The sequence below is a fragment of the Phoenix dactylifera genome, chromosome 3, assembly GCF_051530095.1.
Source record: "Phoenix dactylifera cultivar Ajwa chromosome 3, Ajwa_hap1_PhDact_Kaust_v1.1, whole genome shotgun sequence".
Taxonomy (NCBI): domain Eukaryota; kingdom Viridiplantae; phylum Streptophyta; class Magnoliopsida; order Arecales; family Arecaceae; genus Phoenix; species Phoenix dactylifera.
Window position 1 is genome coordinate 7,554,556 of NC_143192.1, and position 19,397 is coordinate 7,573,952.

General features: G+C 38.9%; 1 protein-coding gene across 1 annotated transcript in view; it reads left to right on the forward strand.

The window, feature by feature from the left end:
• Positions 1–19,397, forward strand: part of LOC103710535 (callose synthase 3-like) — a 116,164-nt gene that overhangs the window by 39,301 nt on the left and 57,466 nt on the right. Inside the window, exons 11-18 of the mRNA XM_088717639.1 lie at positions 622–759; positions 853–929; positions 1,010–1,097; positions 3,172–3,294; positions 3,400–3,514; positions 11,206–11,540; positions 11,693–11,745; positions 11,850–11,910. Coding sequence (XP_088573765.1) covers positions 622–759; positions 853–929; positions 1,010–1,097; positions 3,172–3,294; positions 3,400–3,514; positions 11,206–11,540; positions 11,693–11,745; positions 11,850–11,910 — 990 coding nt within the window. The remainder of the gene's footprint in view (positions 1–621; positions 760–852; positions 930–1,009; positions 1,098–3,171; positions 3,295–3,399; positions 3,515–11,205; positions 11,541–11,692; positions 11,746–11,849; positions 11,911–19,397) is intronic.

Sequence of the window (19,397 nt, forward strand, 5' to 3'; positions counted from 1 at the left end):
TAGCAGGAATACAGCCCCCACCCCAAAAGTTCCTTTACGTCTCCTAATTGGAAATTTAAAGTCTTAAATTTCTCTTGATGATGATTGAGTTCTAGAGCTTGTTACATCATCTTTTTATTAAGCAGACAGTCCTCAATAGTCACTGCATTGGTTGAAACAGGGGGGATATTTAGATCTTAAGGGCCTGTTTGGATGTCCTGAGGAACTTTCCTCTGAGTATTACCATTTCTGGTGGAAGCCCGGAAGATGTTTGCCCAAGAGTGTCAGTAGGAGAGTTTTTCCACAGAAACTTAGATCCCAGCTTCAAACAATATGACAGTCACCTTGTGACTTGGGTTAATTGTCATAGAAAACTAGAATTAGTTGCTTGTGTAAACTCTTATTTGGCTTTCTGATCTCACTCAACTACCCACTTTTTAATGTGGAAACCTTGCTGGGAAGATCTTATTGGGCAATCAGATCTTCCAGTATCCAAACAACCTCAAGGGGTTTCTGGAGTAGCAGATTCAATTGATGCAATATTTATTCCTATACTAGACTGCAAGGTAAACTGTTTCTGCCACCTCTGTTAATAGTTCACAATTTCTTTTCTATAAATAGTTTTGTTTGTTTGTTTTCTAGATGGCATTTGAATTGTACGGTATGCTAGCTGGGAATGTAAGCCCGATGACTGGTGAGAACATAAAGCCAGCGTATGGGGGTGATGAGGAAGCCTTTCTAAGAAAAGTAGTCACTCCAATATACAAGACAATAAAAGAGGTGTTGGAACTGCCGATCGTCTATTAAGATTTGTTCTGTTGAATTTTGTGATTATTTGTTTGTGTGGATTTTGATGTAACTATCAGAATGCAGGAAGCTGAAAGGAGCAAGTTGGAAAAATCTAAACATTCTCAATGGAGAAACTATGATGACTTAAATGAATATTTCTGGTACAACTAAAGCAAAAATCTGCGAAATGTTCTCACTATATTATCATTATCTTACAGGACCTGTTTTCATAAAAATGCAGGTCAGTTGAATGTTTTCACTTGGGTTGGCCAATGCAGGATGATGCTGATTTCTTTCAGCCTAGAAATCCAACTAATGGGAAAAATGGAGTAAGCTTCTTTATTTCTCCCCTCAAAGTTATGTTATTGGTTTCCTAAAATTATGCATTATATCCAAGCCATCATAATTAACTATTACCATAAACATAACCATCAAGCCTAGTACCTTACCGGTTCGCTATGACATGGTCGATACGGTTCGGTACGACACAGTCGATACGATTCAGTACGCATCCTGTATCGAAATAGCAATTTAACAATTTTTCTCAATTTTTATCTCGGTACGTCTCGACATAGTTCGGTATGCTTTGGTATGGGTCGGTACGTACCCCGGTACATCTCGATACAGGGCTTGTACCGACTCAAAGTTAAGTTTCGTACCAATTTCCTCCCAATACAGTATGGTATGCCCCGTGCCGGGCAGTACGGGGTAGTACGGTAGGCTATGTTCTAGGGTCAACTTTTTAGATCCTCATATGCAAAGCATTAAGGTAACCTCAGCTATTATTTCAAGCTTTTCCATACTTGCCACCACTAATTCCATTATAGATGGATTATTCGTGATTCCTACCATCTACCTTTGCCACCTCTAATTCCATTTGGAACTCTATTTGCTTTTTCTGTCTTAATTTTATTTTCTTGTTTACAATGTATAATGATTTGTGCCTAATTATATTGAGGTGGAGAAAATAGATGAGGCGAAAAGCTGAAGTATTAATTTTTTTTTTTGATTATTCTTCCTCATGGTAATATATTTCCTATGGCCTCTTCAAATCAGCCCTAGTGTGGATATCTCATTGTCACTTCTCTCTGTCTGATCCTTTTCTTAACTTAATAAATTAAGAAGAAAAAACACTGTTTTCCATATTTTGGAAATTTCTAAATAATTATATATATATGTCATATTTGTACGTTATATATGTGCTTTCTGCATGTTTTTCAGTGGAGACCCTTCATTTATGCATTTGAAGATGCCTACCTGCATTCTCCCCATACTTACCAGTAGTTATTCCTTCCATTTCAATGTTTAACTATTTCCTCTTCTTGTGACTGGTTCTATAAGGATGCCAACTTTTTATTAATTCCATTCAGTAATCCTGACAAATGAGTAAATATGCTTCTTTATTGTGGCAAAATCTTATCAAGTAGTCATTGACAAAAAACTTGAATACTGTCGGAAAAATTTTTAATAACTTTTATTTTCAACTAAATATACTTATGCTTGGTTGTCCTTCACAACAATTTTTGAGATACAAGGTTCTGTCTTTAAGAAGATAATTTTTCCCTCCTAAGTTTCAATTTCCACTTGAAACTAACATATCAGGCCTTATCTAGTGTATAGAGCCAAAATTTTTGCTTTCTAACTCACAAACTAGTAAAACTGTAATGGGTTGGATGTGATAATAAATGATAGATCAGACCCCCTAGTCGTAGCCTTATTCCATGCATAATTAGCTGAATCAGACATCTAAAAGATTTGGGTCATTATTATTAACCATTGCATGTTCTAATTCTGCTTGTTAGCTGGTACATTTTGGATAATCTGCTATTGTTGAAAATAATTTGTTTATTGCATTATTGCAGTCTTCGTTTCGAATGTACATAAACACGCATTAAAGAGAACAAATCTGTCTGGATCTCTGATCATTTGCATTTAGGAAGGCAATTGTGTTAGATAACCATTCTCAATATCAGTGTTGTGTTATCCCTTTTGTCTTGGCTTCTTACAATGTTTCCTATTCCATATGATGGAATCAGGATTTCTTATTTAACAAGGTATCATGATATAAAATTCTGCAAAAATATACTCCTATGTCGAATTTGCTTGCCTTTTAGTTAAAAAGGCCATTACTCAGCCATGATCCCGGTAATCTGGGGTCCGAAGAGATGTGGACTAGGGGCAGACTTAATATTTGGCATTTTTCTTTTGTACAAAGTGGCTTCCTTAGGATTTGGACCAAGGTTCACCGTACATCCGACCGGTATGGCAAACCTTAAGTTGAACCCACACCATTATGCTTGTTAGTTGAAGCCTTTTACCACTACCAAGCAATGGTCCCCTTCGAATTTGCTTTCCTTTTAGTTATTTTTAAAAACATAATGAATGTGTAAATTTTTTGTGTAGGAGAACAAGCCAATCAAAGGGGATCAATGGATCGGGAAAGTCAATTTCGTTGAGATTCGTTCATTTTGGCATATTTTTCGAAGTTTTGATAGAATGTGGAGCTTCTTTATCTTATCATTACAGGTTATTCATTTTCTTTATATTGTTTACATCTTTCACTAAATGGAATTGCCCGCTGAGATCTTGATTTTTTTTTTCCTAAATAATTTTGTTGATCTAATTTATCAGGTCATGATAATTCTTGCTTGGAATGGTGGCTCACCAAGTGCAGTTTTTGATTCTGAAGTATTCAAGAAAGTTTTGAGCATCTTTATAACTGCAGCTATACTTAAGTTAGGACAAGGTAAGGCTGTCATTATCTATAGACATAGACTTCTTTCTTATTTTCTCAATTTATTTTTTTATTTTTCATATACTGAATTTTCGACTTCCACCTTTTGTGTAATTTTCTATCTTGCTTTTCTGCATTATTTAGTTTTAGCGGTCCAAGTAGATACTCCAATTTTTGTTTCCATGACATCTCTCTCTCTCTCTATCTATCTCTCTTTCTCTCCCGCCTCCCCCCCTTTATGTGTGTGCGTGTATGCACATGTGCATGCATGCATATAAGTGTATATACTATTAGATTTCTAGCCACAAATAATACCAGTGAGATGCATTCACATGACATATATAAGCAGATTTATTTTTTAGTCCATGCAGTGGGTTTATATATTCTGTATAGGCTTGATATAATATGGTTTAGGGAACTTAGGCGATTGCTATGAAATCATATGGGAGAACTGGGAATCTGGTTTCTTCTTCCTGAAATTCCGTAACTATGTTATTAAGGGTGACCCGAATAGATGGTTACAAATTGTGTGTTGTGACCATGGTCTGCTGAACCAACCTGTACCGTTAGTTCAGCCCGTACCGGACCGGTACCGACTGGCACCGGTCCCGTACAGGGGTATAAAACGGTTCCGACCCGATTTGGGTCGGAACCGTTCGGTTTGAGCTTCGTACCGGTGCGAACCGAGCCAGTTCGCTGCTTAAAATTAGTGCCAGCGCTGTGACACTTTCAAAAGTGCCACACTGGGGCACTTTCAAAGTGCCACTTTGTGCAGCACTTTCAAAGTGCCGGTGCAGCACTTTGTGTGGCACGTTAGGTCATGTGGAGTCGACCGGCACTTTCAGTTTACGCATGCTACATAAGATACGGACCACGGTAGGCCGTCTGATATAGGCCGGTCGGATACCATTGCATATCGAAGAAGAGCTCCTCGAGGTCGTTCAGGAGGCCAGGATGCAGCTGCAGATGACCTCCCATGTGGAGTCGGATCCATTGATGTATCAAGTTCTGAGTCTTTCTATTATCCGCGGCCTCAGCCAGCCTATGGATATGGTGCATTAGAGTCATCTTCCGGTGGCTACTATCCTGCGCAGCCCGGAGGGTCTTACGGGTCGGATTTTGGTGCCGGCATATTCGGATGGGCCCCTTATCAAGACACCTCTCAGAGCCAGAGCTTCAGCGAGAGATCCGAGAGTTCTTATGACCCGACGCACATTCCTCGAGGATTGAGCATACAAGACTACAATACCGTTTGGTTAGAGGGATGGGTTGATCTGCCTCCATATTATAATAACCGGCCCAAAATGGACCAATCGGACCGAAGCCGGCGGACCCAACCGATTGTAGCTCATGGCTGAAGAAGAGACCAAGACAGGGATCGCAACGCGATCCTCTGGTCTTCTTCCTCGGGGTAACGGAGGCGAGAATGTAGCGGAAATGCCGTGGCCTCTTGAATGGCCTCCGATCCCGCTCAACCGCCGTAAGCATCACGGCGGTGAACGAGCCACGGCCATTTTCTTCCTTCCCTGGGGAGGGCTACAAAAGCCCCCAATAGCTCATCCGATTCGAGAAGCCCCTCCTCCCTATTTTCTCCTTGCCCTCGGACCAGGATGTTGCCAGATCTGGACACTCTGGCAGCCTGATGTTTGCCACCGTCCTCGCTCATGCTGGGTTCTACCTCCGGTATCCTCCACCGGCGCCTCTCCTCGTCGGACTTCACCACCCGCGCCCCTGCTCTCATTAGTGAGGTAAGATCCATCCATTCCTCCTTTTCTTTACTGCCTTTCCTCCTCTCGATCCACTCGGGAGGATAGATCAAATAGAAGAAGAAAGGAAGAAAGAAAGAAAGAAAGAAAGAAAGAAAGAAAGAAAGAAGAAAGGGAAGGGGGAGACTCACCGTGGGCGCCGGCCGCAGGCACGACCATGCTTCTGCAGGCGCCGGCCGCCGGCCGCACGCCATGGCCACGGGCTGCGAGCGCGGCCCCAGGAGCGGCTGTGGCCACGGGCGCCGCAGGCACTGCGGGTGCCGTTGGCCCGCCGGGGGTGCCGCCAGCCGCTGCCCGTTCCTCCCGAGCATTCCGACGAGCTCGCCCTCCTCCCTTCACGAGCGAAGAAAGAACAAGAAAGGGAGGAGGAGAAGAAGTCGGGAGAAGAGAAGAGGAGGAGAAGAAAAAAAGAAAGAAGAAAGAAGGAGAAGAAGTTTCGGGAAGGAAAAAAATAAAGAAAAGGAGAAAAGAAAAAAAAAGAAGAAGAGAAGGAAAAGGAAAAGAAAAAGAGAAGAAGGAAAAAGAAAAGAAGGAAAAGAAAAGAAAAGAAAAAGAAAAGAAAAAAAAGAAAATACGTAAATAAATAGTGAATAAGTAGGATTTTAGTCCAAATTATCCGGTTGGGACTTGAGATTTATTCAGGTCCATGTTAGAGTTTTAATTTAATAATGCATCTGGAACTGTTTGATAGGTACAGAGAATTTGACGGACGAGATTAGGATTGTGTGGACGAATTGAGGTAAGTAACCCTGGCACTGATCTTATTAATTTAAAAAATTACTGTTTAATTGTAAGAATAAAATAAAAAAAAATATATTTGTTATGATGTATTTTCTTAAAAGTAGGATCAAGCATATGATTGCATGTGATTCATAAGTTTGATTAAATTGCATCCTTCATAAATATTTCAGTATAAATTATGGTTATGATAAATTGCATGAAAATGAGATTTGTGGCATGATTATGAATTTTATACATTACGATGAATTATGGTTATGATAAATCGCATGAAAATGAGATTTGTGGCATGATCATGAATTTTATACATTACGATGCCATTTGTCATTTTCCAACCTATGTATGAAAGTATGACTAATGAAAAAGAATAATGATTTATGAACTCTCAGATAGCTATGCCCACCTCTAGAAATAGAGGTCAGTCGACCCCCCCCTGGAGCTAGCATCCAACGAATATGGCCCTCTGCCAACGGGTTAAAGTTGGTAACGAATAAGAATAAGTTATAAAACTTGTCGACTACGAATACGAACCGTCACGGGATTATAGTGACCATAGCAGCACATCCGTCTGAGAGTAAGATTTATAAAGTATGGATGAATGGCAACATTTTTATATGACTTGCATTATCATGTTTATGAACTTGTATGGTTGGAGCATACATTGGTTTATGACCCGATTTGAATATATCATCTCTGAAATGCTTTATTTTGCTATAACTGTTATATTCTTCAAATGATGCATTGGCATGAGAAAGATTATGCTTGATCTAATAAGATAGTACATGGTTACTTACTGAGCCGCAAGCTCATACCCCTCCTGTTGTTTTTTTTTATTTCAGATAATTAAGGCGATTAAGAGCGGGAAAGAGTAAATGAAAATTGGAGTTGAAGCATAGTTACAGGGATTCTTAGAAGTATCTATGTTAATAAGTTTGGGTTGTAATATTGCAAACTCAAATATTTGATTTAGATGCTCTGTACTTGCTTCTTTATGATTAATAAATAAATTTGATCAGATTTGGTCTTATTTCATGAAGTAAAATTGTTATCATGGGCTTCGTGCTATTATGGGCAGCAACCTACAATAGCACGGCCGTGTCATAAACCGGATTTGGGGCGCATAATATAAATTAAAAAAAAATCATGTCCGGATCCGGGGCGTGACATTTAGTGGTATCAGAGCCGAGGACGGCTCTTGTCCGATGGTGGGAAGGGTGTGAGGCCCAATAGTCCCACATCGGAAAGACTCGTTCCAGAGCCTGGGCATATGAGGCGGGTGTCTCCAAATCCTGCAGACGCGTTTTGGGTGGAAAACAAAACCGGAGAGGGGTGAAGGACGCTTGCGTGAAGCCCCAGAACTGGACAATATCTGGCAGGGGAGCCCCGTGTTCCCCCCTCATGTGGCTCCCACGTGGGCACTAGGTGCCTCACGTGCCTCGCAGAGGCGGGGGCGTGACACATATTATGCTGATGATCCAGATATTGACGAGAAGCATCGCCACTCGACCCGATTTTAGATATCCGAGAGTGCTTTAAATGTATGTAATTGTTTGTATCTTAATTTGAAGATATTTTATGTTCTTCATCTCATTATTTGAATCATTTGGAAGTAATAAGTTGCATCATCTAGTTTTAATCTTAAACCTAAACATAAAAACATCAAAAAAAATCCAAAAGTGAAAGAACTCCAAAAAAAAAAAACGATGATGGGGTCGAAACCAGGCCGAATGTGCCCTATCGGTACAGTATCGGTTCGGCACCGGTACCGTACCGTTACCGGAGCCGATCGGTACGTCGGTACGTTTGGTACCACGAACCTTGGTTGTGACCATATGATGGTAGTGACTGTTCTCAGTCATCGAAGTGGAGAATATTCAACTTTTAAATAGCCAACCTATAAACACATTCATTATAAAGTTGATACAAACATCTTGGCTTGGTAGTGTTTATTTGATAATGACAAGAATCTAGAGCTGAGAAATTTATGTGTACTTGCTTTAGTGCTTGACACTTTGGTGGTTGGCATCCATTGTCCGAGAGAGGAGATTACATATTACGTGACCTATTGGGTCTTCATGATTACCATGAAGTACATATAAGGTGCTCAACAAGGAATCTGTGAATTGACATAAGTACCTAGATTGTGTTAGGAGGGTTTTAGGTCCAATTCATTGATTATTTGCATTAAAACAATTTTATTAAAATTATTATGATATAGTCATGACTAAAACTAGGAAGAATATTTTCCCTAATATTTAATTGAATGCTAAGACATGATTATAATGATATATTTTTTTATGAGTTAAAAAGGCACATATTATATTTCAGGAGCAATAATCTACACGAGAATTGTCTTATATGCAAGTTTTTGAAAATCATATATGGATAATTTCTTGATGTTTCAGTGTCAGAGAATTGTCTGTATTCTGTAATATTATATTGGACATGTAGGTACACTTATCTACATGGTACAGGAATTCTTTTGGTGTGATTGTTCTGCCTTTATTGTTGGGAATGCAGTGAAAGAATAAATTTTTTTTTCTCTTTTCTGTTAAATCTTTCCTCTCTCTGTCACTCTTTTTCTTTCTCCTTGTTTTATTTGTGCTGAGATAGCTGCCCTTCAAGTATTCCATAGAAAATGCTGAAGATATATAGTGTAGTTCATTATCGATCACGTTGATATTACCTCGTTGTAACTGACACTTGTCTCATAACGGTTTCATATAATAAATGTTATAAGTAATTGATACCACCAGAGGAGATTGAAAATCCAGACTAACTAGTCTTGTTGAAAGACTGGATTTGAATCTTGTCCAAAAAATGCTTGGGAATCGTTTTCTGTTTCTTTGCTGGACCATAAGTGCAAAGTAAAACCTCATCTGTTAAATGGACCACTTCTAATTTATGCAATTCGTGGTTATAACAATAAATTTAAGTGAAACACCACATATAGATCATGTCATCATAAGAATGAAACATACATTTTGTAAATCATATCTATATCATTTTAATATTATTTTTACTTTGTCAAAGCTTTTTGCTTTTGAAAAACTGTAAATTGATATGAATGAGGGGCATGTCCACTGCACACACTTTGTTCATACCATCAAGTTACGTAAAAAGTTGCATTATTTTTTGGAAATTATAAAATTATTTAAAAATACTTTTCCATGTCTAATCAATTACTTAAATAATAATTATGATTTAATATGATTAATCTGAATAACTACCAAAATGCAAGCTAACTACATCAAAACATATTTCTAAATTATAAACATAGTGAATTTTTTTTACCATCTAATTTATTTTTTTTATTTTTCAATAGTTATTAATTATAAAATTTTGTTAGAAAATTTAGGGAATTGGATAACAAAAATTAGTTAGGGGCTTTTGCATATACGTCACATAGGACTGCATATATTTTTCCTTACATACGCAAAGGCATTTTGGTTGCAATATTTTAAACTGATGCAAACTTTTGGCTCGGTTTGGATGCTCCTGGATGTGCCAAATGCTGATCTACTTCAGTAGTAATGTGATAGAATTTGTGCACTTAAAGTGCAAAGATGCCATTTTTCATGAAATTATAGTTATATTTTTAATAACTATTTTTATTCAAAAAATAGTATAATTTCATGAAAAATAAAATATGCATCTGGAAAAATTGATGTTGTAGGTTGTTCAACCTACAACATATCAGATGTTATGCTAAGTGGAAAAAAGAAAAGTGGATAGGAGATGATAGTACATTAAGAGATTTTTGTGTTAGAAGGGACTAGATTGGAGGGAGTTTTGCCAGATCAATGGCTCTTCCTCTCCCATTCGTGCCCCTTATCTCCTCCTTTTATCTCTTTCTCTCGCTTGTGTGTGAGAAAACAACAAAGAACCTCAAACTCTATTGTTCATGGGTCCTAGGTCAGTGCTGATTGGTACAAGCCGACCAGATCTGAAGTCGTTGGTAGCGGCTGACCCAATCCTCCTGGTGGTCTTGGCCAATCCACCCAATATAGACCAAGACACCTGGTTTAGGTAGACCTGGTGTCCCATAGCCATCCCAGGACCTGGCTACTCACCAATCTGATTCATGATGGTTGGGAAAAACAAGGATCAACTAGGGCTTAACCCATGCGCAAAATGCATGTGCTTGACTGTTCCTATTTCTATTGTTTTGACTGAAAGTCTGAAATAATGCTATTTTGTTGTTTTCTGAAATATGTTATATATTTCAACAAAATTTTATTATCGAGTTAGATGTTCAAAGTAAAAATTTGGATTTGAACTACAGCATCCCCTTATTTTGGATTGTGGTCTATCTGTTGTCCTCCTCATTATTGTCCTCCTAGAATCCAACACATTTCATTTCAGTTGTTTTGGACATTGTTTTCGTCGTTATTTCTGTTCTTCCTTTAAGAACTTCTCAGCATAAAAAGAATAAAGCTTCAGCCAGTTCTGCTGAGTTCTTGAGCCATAAGTTTTGGTTCAAGCCTTAGCAGTGACGGGTCGAGATGAAGACTTAGACCTGAAGACTTCTTAAACGAGAGAGTGAACCCTTGAAGGGATTCATATAACTAGATATTTCTAATAAAGGGGCTGGGTTTACAAAGACTTGAATCTTTTGAAATGCTTTTGAAAGGAATTATGAAATGCATGCCAAATCTGACGGGTCAACATGAAGACTTGGACCTCATGACTTGTTGATCAAGGAGAGAGCCAACTCTTGAAGGTATTCATGTAAATAGGTATTTCTGACAAAGGGGCTGAGATTACAAAGACTTGGATCTTTTGAAATGCTTTCAAAGAATTTATGAGATGTGTAGAAAAATCTTTCCAATATGATAGACCTTTGAAGAAAATGAATTATTGTTTTTCCGAATGATGCTTCGGTAATCCTTCAAACTAATGCATACTATATTTTTGCTGTTTCTTATTTCTGATGCAACCTTCTGTGTAATTTGCTGTTTAGAAAGGTATTCAGCTTCAGTTTTTGGTATTCACATAATCATCCAAAAATATTTTTGCTTCAAAAAGAATCACTTCCTCGATTTCTTCCAATACCATCTGTTGTTTTTCTCATCATATTACTACTTCTGTTGCAGCTGTACTTTTTTGATATGTTATTTTGCATGGGTATGCATAGAGTCTTCTAGAAGAGAAAAATAGATCCACTCATTTATATGCTTTTATAATATCACTTTGCAGCTATCCTTGATATAATTCTTAGCTGGAAGGCAAGAAGGAGCATGTCTTTTGCAGTTAAGCTGAGATATATTTTAAAGGTTGTTTCTGCTGCTGCATGGGTGGTCATTTTACCGGTGACATATGCCTATACCTGGGACAATCCTACTGGACTAGCAAGGACTATAAAGGGCTGGGTTGGGAGTGGACAGAATCAACCATCACTATTCATTTTGGCAGTGGTTATATACTTATCACCGAATATGCTTGCAGCTTTGCTGTTTCTTTTTCCATTCCTGCGACGGTTTCTTGAGAGTTCAAACTATAAAGTTGTAATGCTTATGATGTGGTGGTCTCAGGTATCTTGAACTACTTACCGTCTTCTTGTACATCATAGTGTCTCCAATGTTCCCATTATTGATATAAATATCTGTGCTATTTCTTCTTGTGAACCTCATTATGTGTATATTTGTTTATGGTTAACTGAAGTGCTTATTTTGAAAAATGGCAGCCTCGGCTCTATGTGGGAAGAGGAATGCATGAAAGCTCTTTCTCACTTTTTATGTAAGCAAATCGTTTTTCTCATTGTCATCCCATATTAGTTTTGAACCAATAAACCCAGGCTGAAATATTGATTTTCGGGGGTATATTTTTTCTTATGTTGTCAGGTACACAATGTTCTGGCTGGTTCTTATACTGACAAAGTTGATATCTAGTTACTATATTGAGGTAATCTGTTCTTGCTTTATTTACTTTTTCTCATAGTTGATGCTACTGTATTTTTTGGTAATTAATTTATTGAATTCCTTTGATAATTTCATAATATTAATAATAATAATAATAATACAAAATTCTTGGAATTCCTGCAGAAAATGTTTTTGTACATTCAATTTCTACAGAATATTTAAAAGATTTGGAAGTCACATTTTGCCAATGATTGTGTAGAATATCAAATTACACAAGTTTTAACATGCAAAAAATGAGTTTAGATCATTAATGAGCGTTTAAGTAGTCCATGCTTAATGATGGGCAGGCTTATATGTTGTTGGGTGTTTTAAATAGTTCTATATATTCTTACAATATGATTCGAGTCAATTTAAGAATGATTCTGATTTCTCTCTATGTGAGAGAGAAGCCCTGATGTACAGATTGAACCAGTAATGAAAAGAAAAAAATTCTATGTTGGGCAGTGGTTAGAAAAAGGTTTTTCACATCCTTAAGCTTCTTACCATATGGGTGGTATATGGGCTTCCAACTGTGCCTATGTTGTGTTTATAAAACCTACCGTATGCTGTAAATACACCTAAAGAGAACACCTATAGTAGGTTGCTAATGTTTGGGAGTAGGCACTTGCGCCCTTGCGCTGAACTATAAACTATTTCAGACTAAACTATGCGATGCCCATAACCAACAAATCAACATAGACATTCAGGAATATTTATGAACTTAAAATGTCTACACATTGGTATAAAGGAATTAATTTAGTATACCTTAGAAGTTAGAACAATAAATATATCTTAAAATAATAAATTAAGTATAGTAGTGCAGAATGTTATCAGGGATTTGTGGAAGTTTTTATAGAATTTTACATAGTATTGATAGAGAATGCATACCCTTCAGCCTGTGACTAGCATGGTCAAGATACATGATCTTACATTCCATTAGAGAAATTGAATGAAATCTTTTGCCTTCTACTTAAATTTGTAGGTAGAAATAGCCAAATACTGAACACAATGACTAGATAGGTCTAAATTTATTTTTCAATCAGATCTGGTATAACCTTGTTTTAAAATGTTCAAACAATTGGAATAAGACTATATAAGATTAATATCAACAGGTAACAGAAGAGAGAGATACTTTTGCTTGTTCTGGTGAAAAAAAGAGAGAAGAAAAATGAGCAGAATAAGAAAGAAAATGAAATGCATGTTCTGCTTGCCAACTGGAATGCATGTCTCTAACTCTCTGGAGTGGTAAGAAAGTGGCTTTGTTGCTCGGTGATCTACCTTCGCCCTCTTCTAGGTAGCTTACTTCTTCATTGTATTGAAATCAACGAAGTGCTTCTTCATCAGTTGGACCTTCTATGAGTATTTTTGGCATATGGATACATTGGAGTCATGATATGCTGAATCGGCCCGTATCGGCCAGTTTAGCCTGTATCGGACCAGTTCGGTCCCTGACCGGTCCGGTTCCAGCGTGGAAAATGGTTCCGGCCCTAAAGAGGCCGGAACTGAGCGGTCAAGCCCGATACTAGTGCGATTTGGACCGGTTCGCACCCATACCAGCCTGATATCGGTGCAAATTGGACCGGTTCGCACTAGTACGCGCGTGCAAGGCAGAGCGCCTCGCGCCTGGGCATGGTTTCCCGCACTGGACACCATGTCTGGGCGCGGTTCCCTGCACAGCGCGCGCTCGTGCGGGGCATTTAATACCACTATGTGGCATTTAACATAGCGGGAGCACGTCCGCGCGTGCCTACGCGCGCTATGCGCTTCGCAGAATTTTTTCCGCGAGCACGTTGTCGGTTCGGACCGATTCAAATCGGTCCGAACCGAAACCGTACTGGTCCGATAGGCGACCGATATGCCTACCGGTACGGGTACGGCGTACCATGATTGGGGTAACCACCAACTAGATGTGGCTTCAACCTGATTATTCCTCCCTCGAATAATGTGTTGTGCCAATTGCACTTCCAATAATGTTGACCTAAAAGCATCTACCCATGCTCCGAAATATTGTTCCTATATGGATCCATTCCAGCAAGTTTATTGGGCATGTCATTTTATTATTTATTTTAAAACAGAGATTTTGTTGGGATACAAAAATATATTTTCTAATTTAGAAAATACTTCTGAATTATCTATACATTGTACTAATTTTTTATTTTATATGTTAATTATATATGTTAATTATATATTTTTAATAATTTTTAAAATTAAAAAAATAAATTTTAAATATCAAAAATTTAGAAAATTAATTTGAACTCAGATATGTGTAGCATCTACCATTGATGCTACATATATTTTTCTCATCCAGTTGGAATGCATGGAAAGTCACTTATTTCTCAATTTTATTTAAATTTTTAGGCCTACGCCACCATGCACATGATTGTACCCAAATTTGAACAAATTGGCACCAATTTTTTTGACTATTATTTTTTTGTTGTTAATGCAAAAATATATTTTTATTTTAAAAATTAAAAATTGGATGAAAATTAATGATTTTAATGGGATTGTGTAGATAATCCATAGTTCTACATTATATCATGAAATTTTGCCAAAATCAAAAAATTTGGCATGACTACCTTCTATTTTTTCATTTTATTTTTGTTTTTCGGTCTCAAAAAGGAGAAAAATGAAGATATGAAGAGGTGGAGAGCCAGATTACATTATTTTGGCTTGGATCTGGCATTTAATCATGGAAATCTCCTGATTTTTGGGGTTTTCTTAAGAAAAAGAGAAGAAGAGGCATGAGAAGGCATGGGAGGCCCTCCGAGGCATCTCTCTACTATTACTAAAGGGAGGGGTCGAATTGCTCAGTACCTATGCGAATCAGATGGTTTGCACTAGTACCGCTCTAAACCGCTCTATTCGGAGTGGTTGTAGCTGTGTTCTGAATCGAAGGGTGGAACCGTCCTGATTCTTCTATGGTTCGGTTCGTTACGCCTTGAACCTGGTAGTTCATGATGCCTCGAACGAGGCAATCCAAGGTGGTACCACATTCCATGCTCTCTTGAGTTTGTATGATAGAGCGAGTTTAGATCAAGGTCTTCTAGAGAGTGAATCGGATCCAAGTGGAATTTAGCATTGGTATAAAAGTTAGAGGTTGTACTTTTGCATCCGTCGGGAGTGCGGCTCCACTAATTTGTGCAATCTAACTATCCATGTAAGCTATATTCTTAACCTTTGTATGATTAATCGAGGTGAAAGTTTTGCTTGCATTGTATCAATCTTGTATCTCGGTGTGTATTTTTTGTATATCATGTTTTCATAAAATTCTCTAGTCCATGACCACAATAATGACCTCGAGAAGACTGTTGAGCAAAATCAACTACTAGTGCGTGTTGATTACAGGGACTAATTACCATAGTGAGATATTAGGATTTAGGAGGAAGGTTGAAATGAGAAGTCTGAGAATATGAGAAGTTTAATGAGTTTGAGATGGTAAGGTACTTGAGTTGTTAACTATAACAACCTAGGTCCTCACCTAAAAAAGGATGGTAAAACATATTACTTTGGGTACTAGGCCTTGCTTAAGTATCCACAATCTCATCAATATGCAACCGATGTGAGACCAAGAACATTTCTATATTATTCCTATCATGCTCCACTTTAAATCTTGCCATCCTTGTCGAGGAATGTTCCAATCGAAAACATAAATACTACAATGGCTTGTAGTTAGAACCTGAAAAGCCTGAACTGCAGTATCCCCAAGTTCATGTTGGTTATAGGTTGGGTCGGCTTTGATACCATTTGTAATGATCCCCAATCTTACCCTAAAAGGCTAGCCAGAAGTTATTAATTAGGATCTTCAACCTTGATTAAGTATTTAGAACCTCTCAATGCTCAAGGTTTGGGACTAAACATACAATTACACAGGTCCTCGCCTTAATAGTTGGAGTGTAATGAGTAAAATGTGGAAAAATCTTGCTGGAATCCAAGTTTTGGAATTGAATAGGACAGATGGTGATAGCGGGCCAGGGTGCTCCAAGTATGTTGTGCAGCTCAAGGAGAAAGAATGAAAAATTTGATATTCAAACTGACAAAAGAATTATGTGAACATATAAAAAGTTCAAGAAAATGCAGAGATTTTTGAAGTTATAATTAAATCTAGGAAAGAAGGAAATAATTGAAGAGAAAAAATAGGAATATAAGGAGATAAAAATTCCAACAGTTTTCAAAAATTTGAACACTTAATAGAGAATGGATATCTTGGAGGTCAGAGAATTATTAAAAAATTTAGTCATTAAGCTCTAACAATCTCTAATAGTGTAATATACTATTATTTAAAGAGAATTTTCTATGACAATAAGAACATTGAGAAGAGGAGGTAGAGTCTATTGGATATGCAATGTATTTGTTTGGTAACTTAAGTTATTTATTGACTGCCCTATTGCATTGTATTTTTAACATGTCTAATCAGGGTCTACCGTACCGGCCTGTACCGGCCGGTACGTACCGGTACCGCCCCGAATCGGTACTGAATCACCGTGGAATCCGGTATCGGGTTGATTTTTTTGGAGAACCGACCTGTACATCTTCTGTACCAGTCGATACCGGCCATGTATCGGTGACGTACCGGTGCGAACCGGTACGTCAGATTTTCAAATTTTTTTAAACCACAGTATGGCGTGCTATGGTTTTTCAAACGAAGTGGCCGTTGACGGCCACTTCTTTTACTATGGCCGAAAGGCCACAGCATGTTTAAAAAAGAAGTGGCCGACAACGGCCACTTCTTTTTTAAAATGTTGTGCATCTTAATTTGAAGATATTTTGTGTATTATTTTATCATTTGTATCATTTAGAATGGAAGTAATAAGATGCATCATTTATTTTCAATCCTAAACCTAAACATAGAAACATCAAAAATCATAAAAAATGCACTAAAAAAACATCAAACTTCACTTAATTTCACACAATAAGATCCAACAGAGACAACTTCAAGAAAAAAAAACCGTCGGAATCTAAAATCCGGCCATTCAATCGAGACCGGTACGAGCCCGGTATGAGACCGGTACGTACTGCTCTAGGCTGCCACCGGTACGCTGACCGGTAACGGTACGGCGGACCTTGTGTCCAATGATTGTTTGTCTTACGATGAAAAGATATGATCAAGGTCTACCAAATCAGGCCGAACCGCCCAGCTCAGGTAGTACCGAGCCGACCCTATGCGAAACCGGGTCGATATGCTATTTAAATTCGGTTCTAGCCCGTAGGGGCCGGAACCGCAAAGGGACCGGCCGGAACTAGTCCTTTTCGAGCTAGAACCGACCGGTTCTATGCCGACTCGATGCAGGAGAAGAGATTTTGAGATTAGAATTCACACAGTTTGCTACCAACTACGTTGTATTTTATAGCCTTCTTAAGAAGAAAGCGTCTCCATGTCAGATGTTTGTCAGTCTCGAGTGGCAGAAAATTAGATATGCCCAGCACGACATTGAAAGGAGTAATGTCGAAGACTTGGTGACGAGGTAGACAATCTGGCAGCGGGCCACTGCGATATTGAAGGCTATCATACCATTATATGAAGTGCTTTGGGCCGTAGATACTGAGTGGTATCCTTAGATGGGCTTTCTGTATCACATGATGGAGAGGGTAAAGGCTTAGATCATGGAGAAAGATCCAGCCCATGCCCAGGAATACATCGGCATCATTGAGCAGTGGTGGGACTACCAAATGGGTAGGAACTTGCATCTAGCAGGTAAGCAAGAACATTAAAAATTAGATTGCTTCTATACTTATATAATTTTACTAAGACGGTCTCTCCTATATGCAGCATACAACCTGAACCCTCGGTTCCAGTACAATATAACTAAAATTGGTATGGATGACGAACTTTTGGACGCTCTGCATAATATTATTTACAAAATGGAGCATGATCCAGAAGTCGTGGCCCTATGTCTAAAAGAAATAATTTAACTTAAGTGATGTGTAAGTTAACTGGTATATTCTATTATTAGCACAGAATTTTCACAGACCAAAATTTAGTCCTTTTTCACAGACCAAAATTCGGTTCTAGCAGTCTGGGTACCGGTTTCAGCTGTTTTCGGACTGGTACCGACCGGTGCGCATGCGAACCAGCTGCATACCGGTCTCGTACCGGCCCGTACCGGTGCGAACCGGCCGGTTAGCATCGGTACCTTTTTTTTAACCACAATGCGCGCTGTAGATTTTAAACCACAGCGCGCACGCGCTGTGGTGTGAGAACGCGTGGCCTTTTCAGGCCACGCGCTCCCTCGGGGCATAGCGCCCCGTGCAGTCGCGGGGCCATGCACCCGCGCACGGATCCCCCTAGGACGTGCGGTTCCATCGCGTGTTTCTGCACGCTGTTCCACCACGCGCGGGCGCAATTCCACGGGCGGGGGAATCGCCCTGCGCGGGCCATAAATGCCACAGTGGCATTTAATGCCACTCCGTGGCCAGCTCTGGCGCGTCCGTGAACCAAAAATAAAAAATAAACAAAGATTGGTTAGTACCGGATCGGTTCTAGTACAAACCGGTCTCGAACCGGTTTGGTAGGCGACCGGTTCGCCTACCGATATTGGTTCAATGTACCTTGGTCTCAACGATCTTGTATATGTTCACTACAATTTGAGGTTGAGGCTAAAGTGCATTCAAGAGAAACTAGAGCTCAAATATACAAATCTGATCCATAGTACTTTCGTTAATGATGAGGATGATCCTTTGATCGGATGGCTTATAGGCCATCAGCAAGAGCTGGAGCATGACGAGGCAGGAATGCCTCCACGACAATGGGCTGAGCGCAATATTTCACATGTTCTTTCTGTTGATCAGCCACAGATAGGAGAGCAAGTCACTATATGACTCTTCGTTTGAGACATCTTCTCATAGATATGATCGAAAGATGCTTAGACGAGGTCACTACGCTATTCAATCGACTCGGTCAGGGGGGCGACAAAGCTAGATAGAGGCAAAAAGGAAAGAAAGTAGCTGCCCAGCACACCAAAAAAGAAAAACAAAGGGCACAGCCCCAATGAAAAGCGTTGAGGAGTTCTGAGAAAGCAGTGATGACAATTCTGGTGGTCATGGATCTGTTGGCCAAGGAGGAAGTGGAGGACAGGAGACCACTATTTATGAGATAGCCGTAGGATGGTTTTTGATTCACCGGTAAGTTCTAGTTTATGCATACTACACAGGATAAGGACCACGATGCACGATTTGGTAGAGTCTGCGAGGATACGATTCCTTGCGATCATTTAGGAGGACACGATTCAGCTGCAGATGACCTCGCATGACACGGGGGAGCCAAAAAGAAAATTTTTTTATGGCAATTTGTTTTTTAGTTAATGCCTAAGCAAAGGCTAATTTTGGGACGCCAATATATGGTATGTTTTTTATGGGACGCCTACTTAGAAAACACCTATTTATGGTATTTTGTCTTTCACCCTAAGTTTAGAATTATATATTGTATTGCTTGAAGAGCACTCCAAACGTGCCTATATAAAGGCATGCCCTATGTTATGTTTTCAAAATTTAATT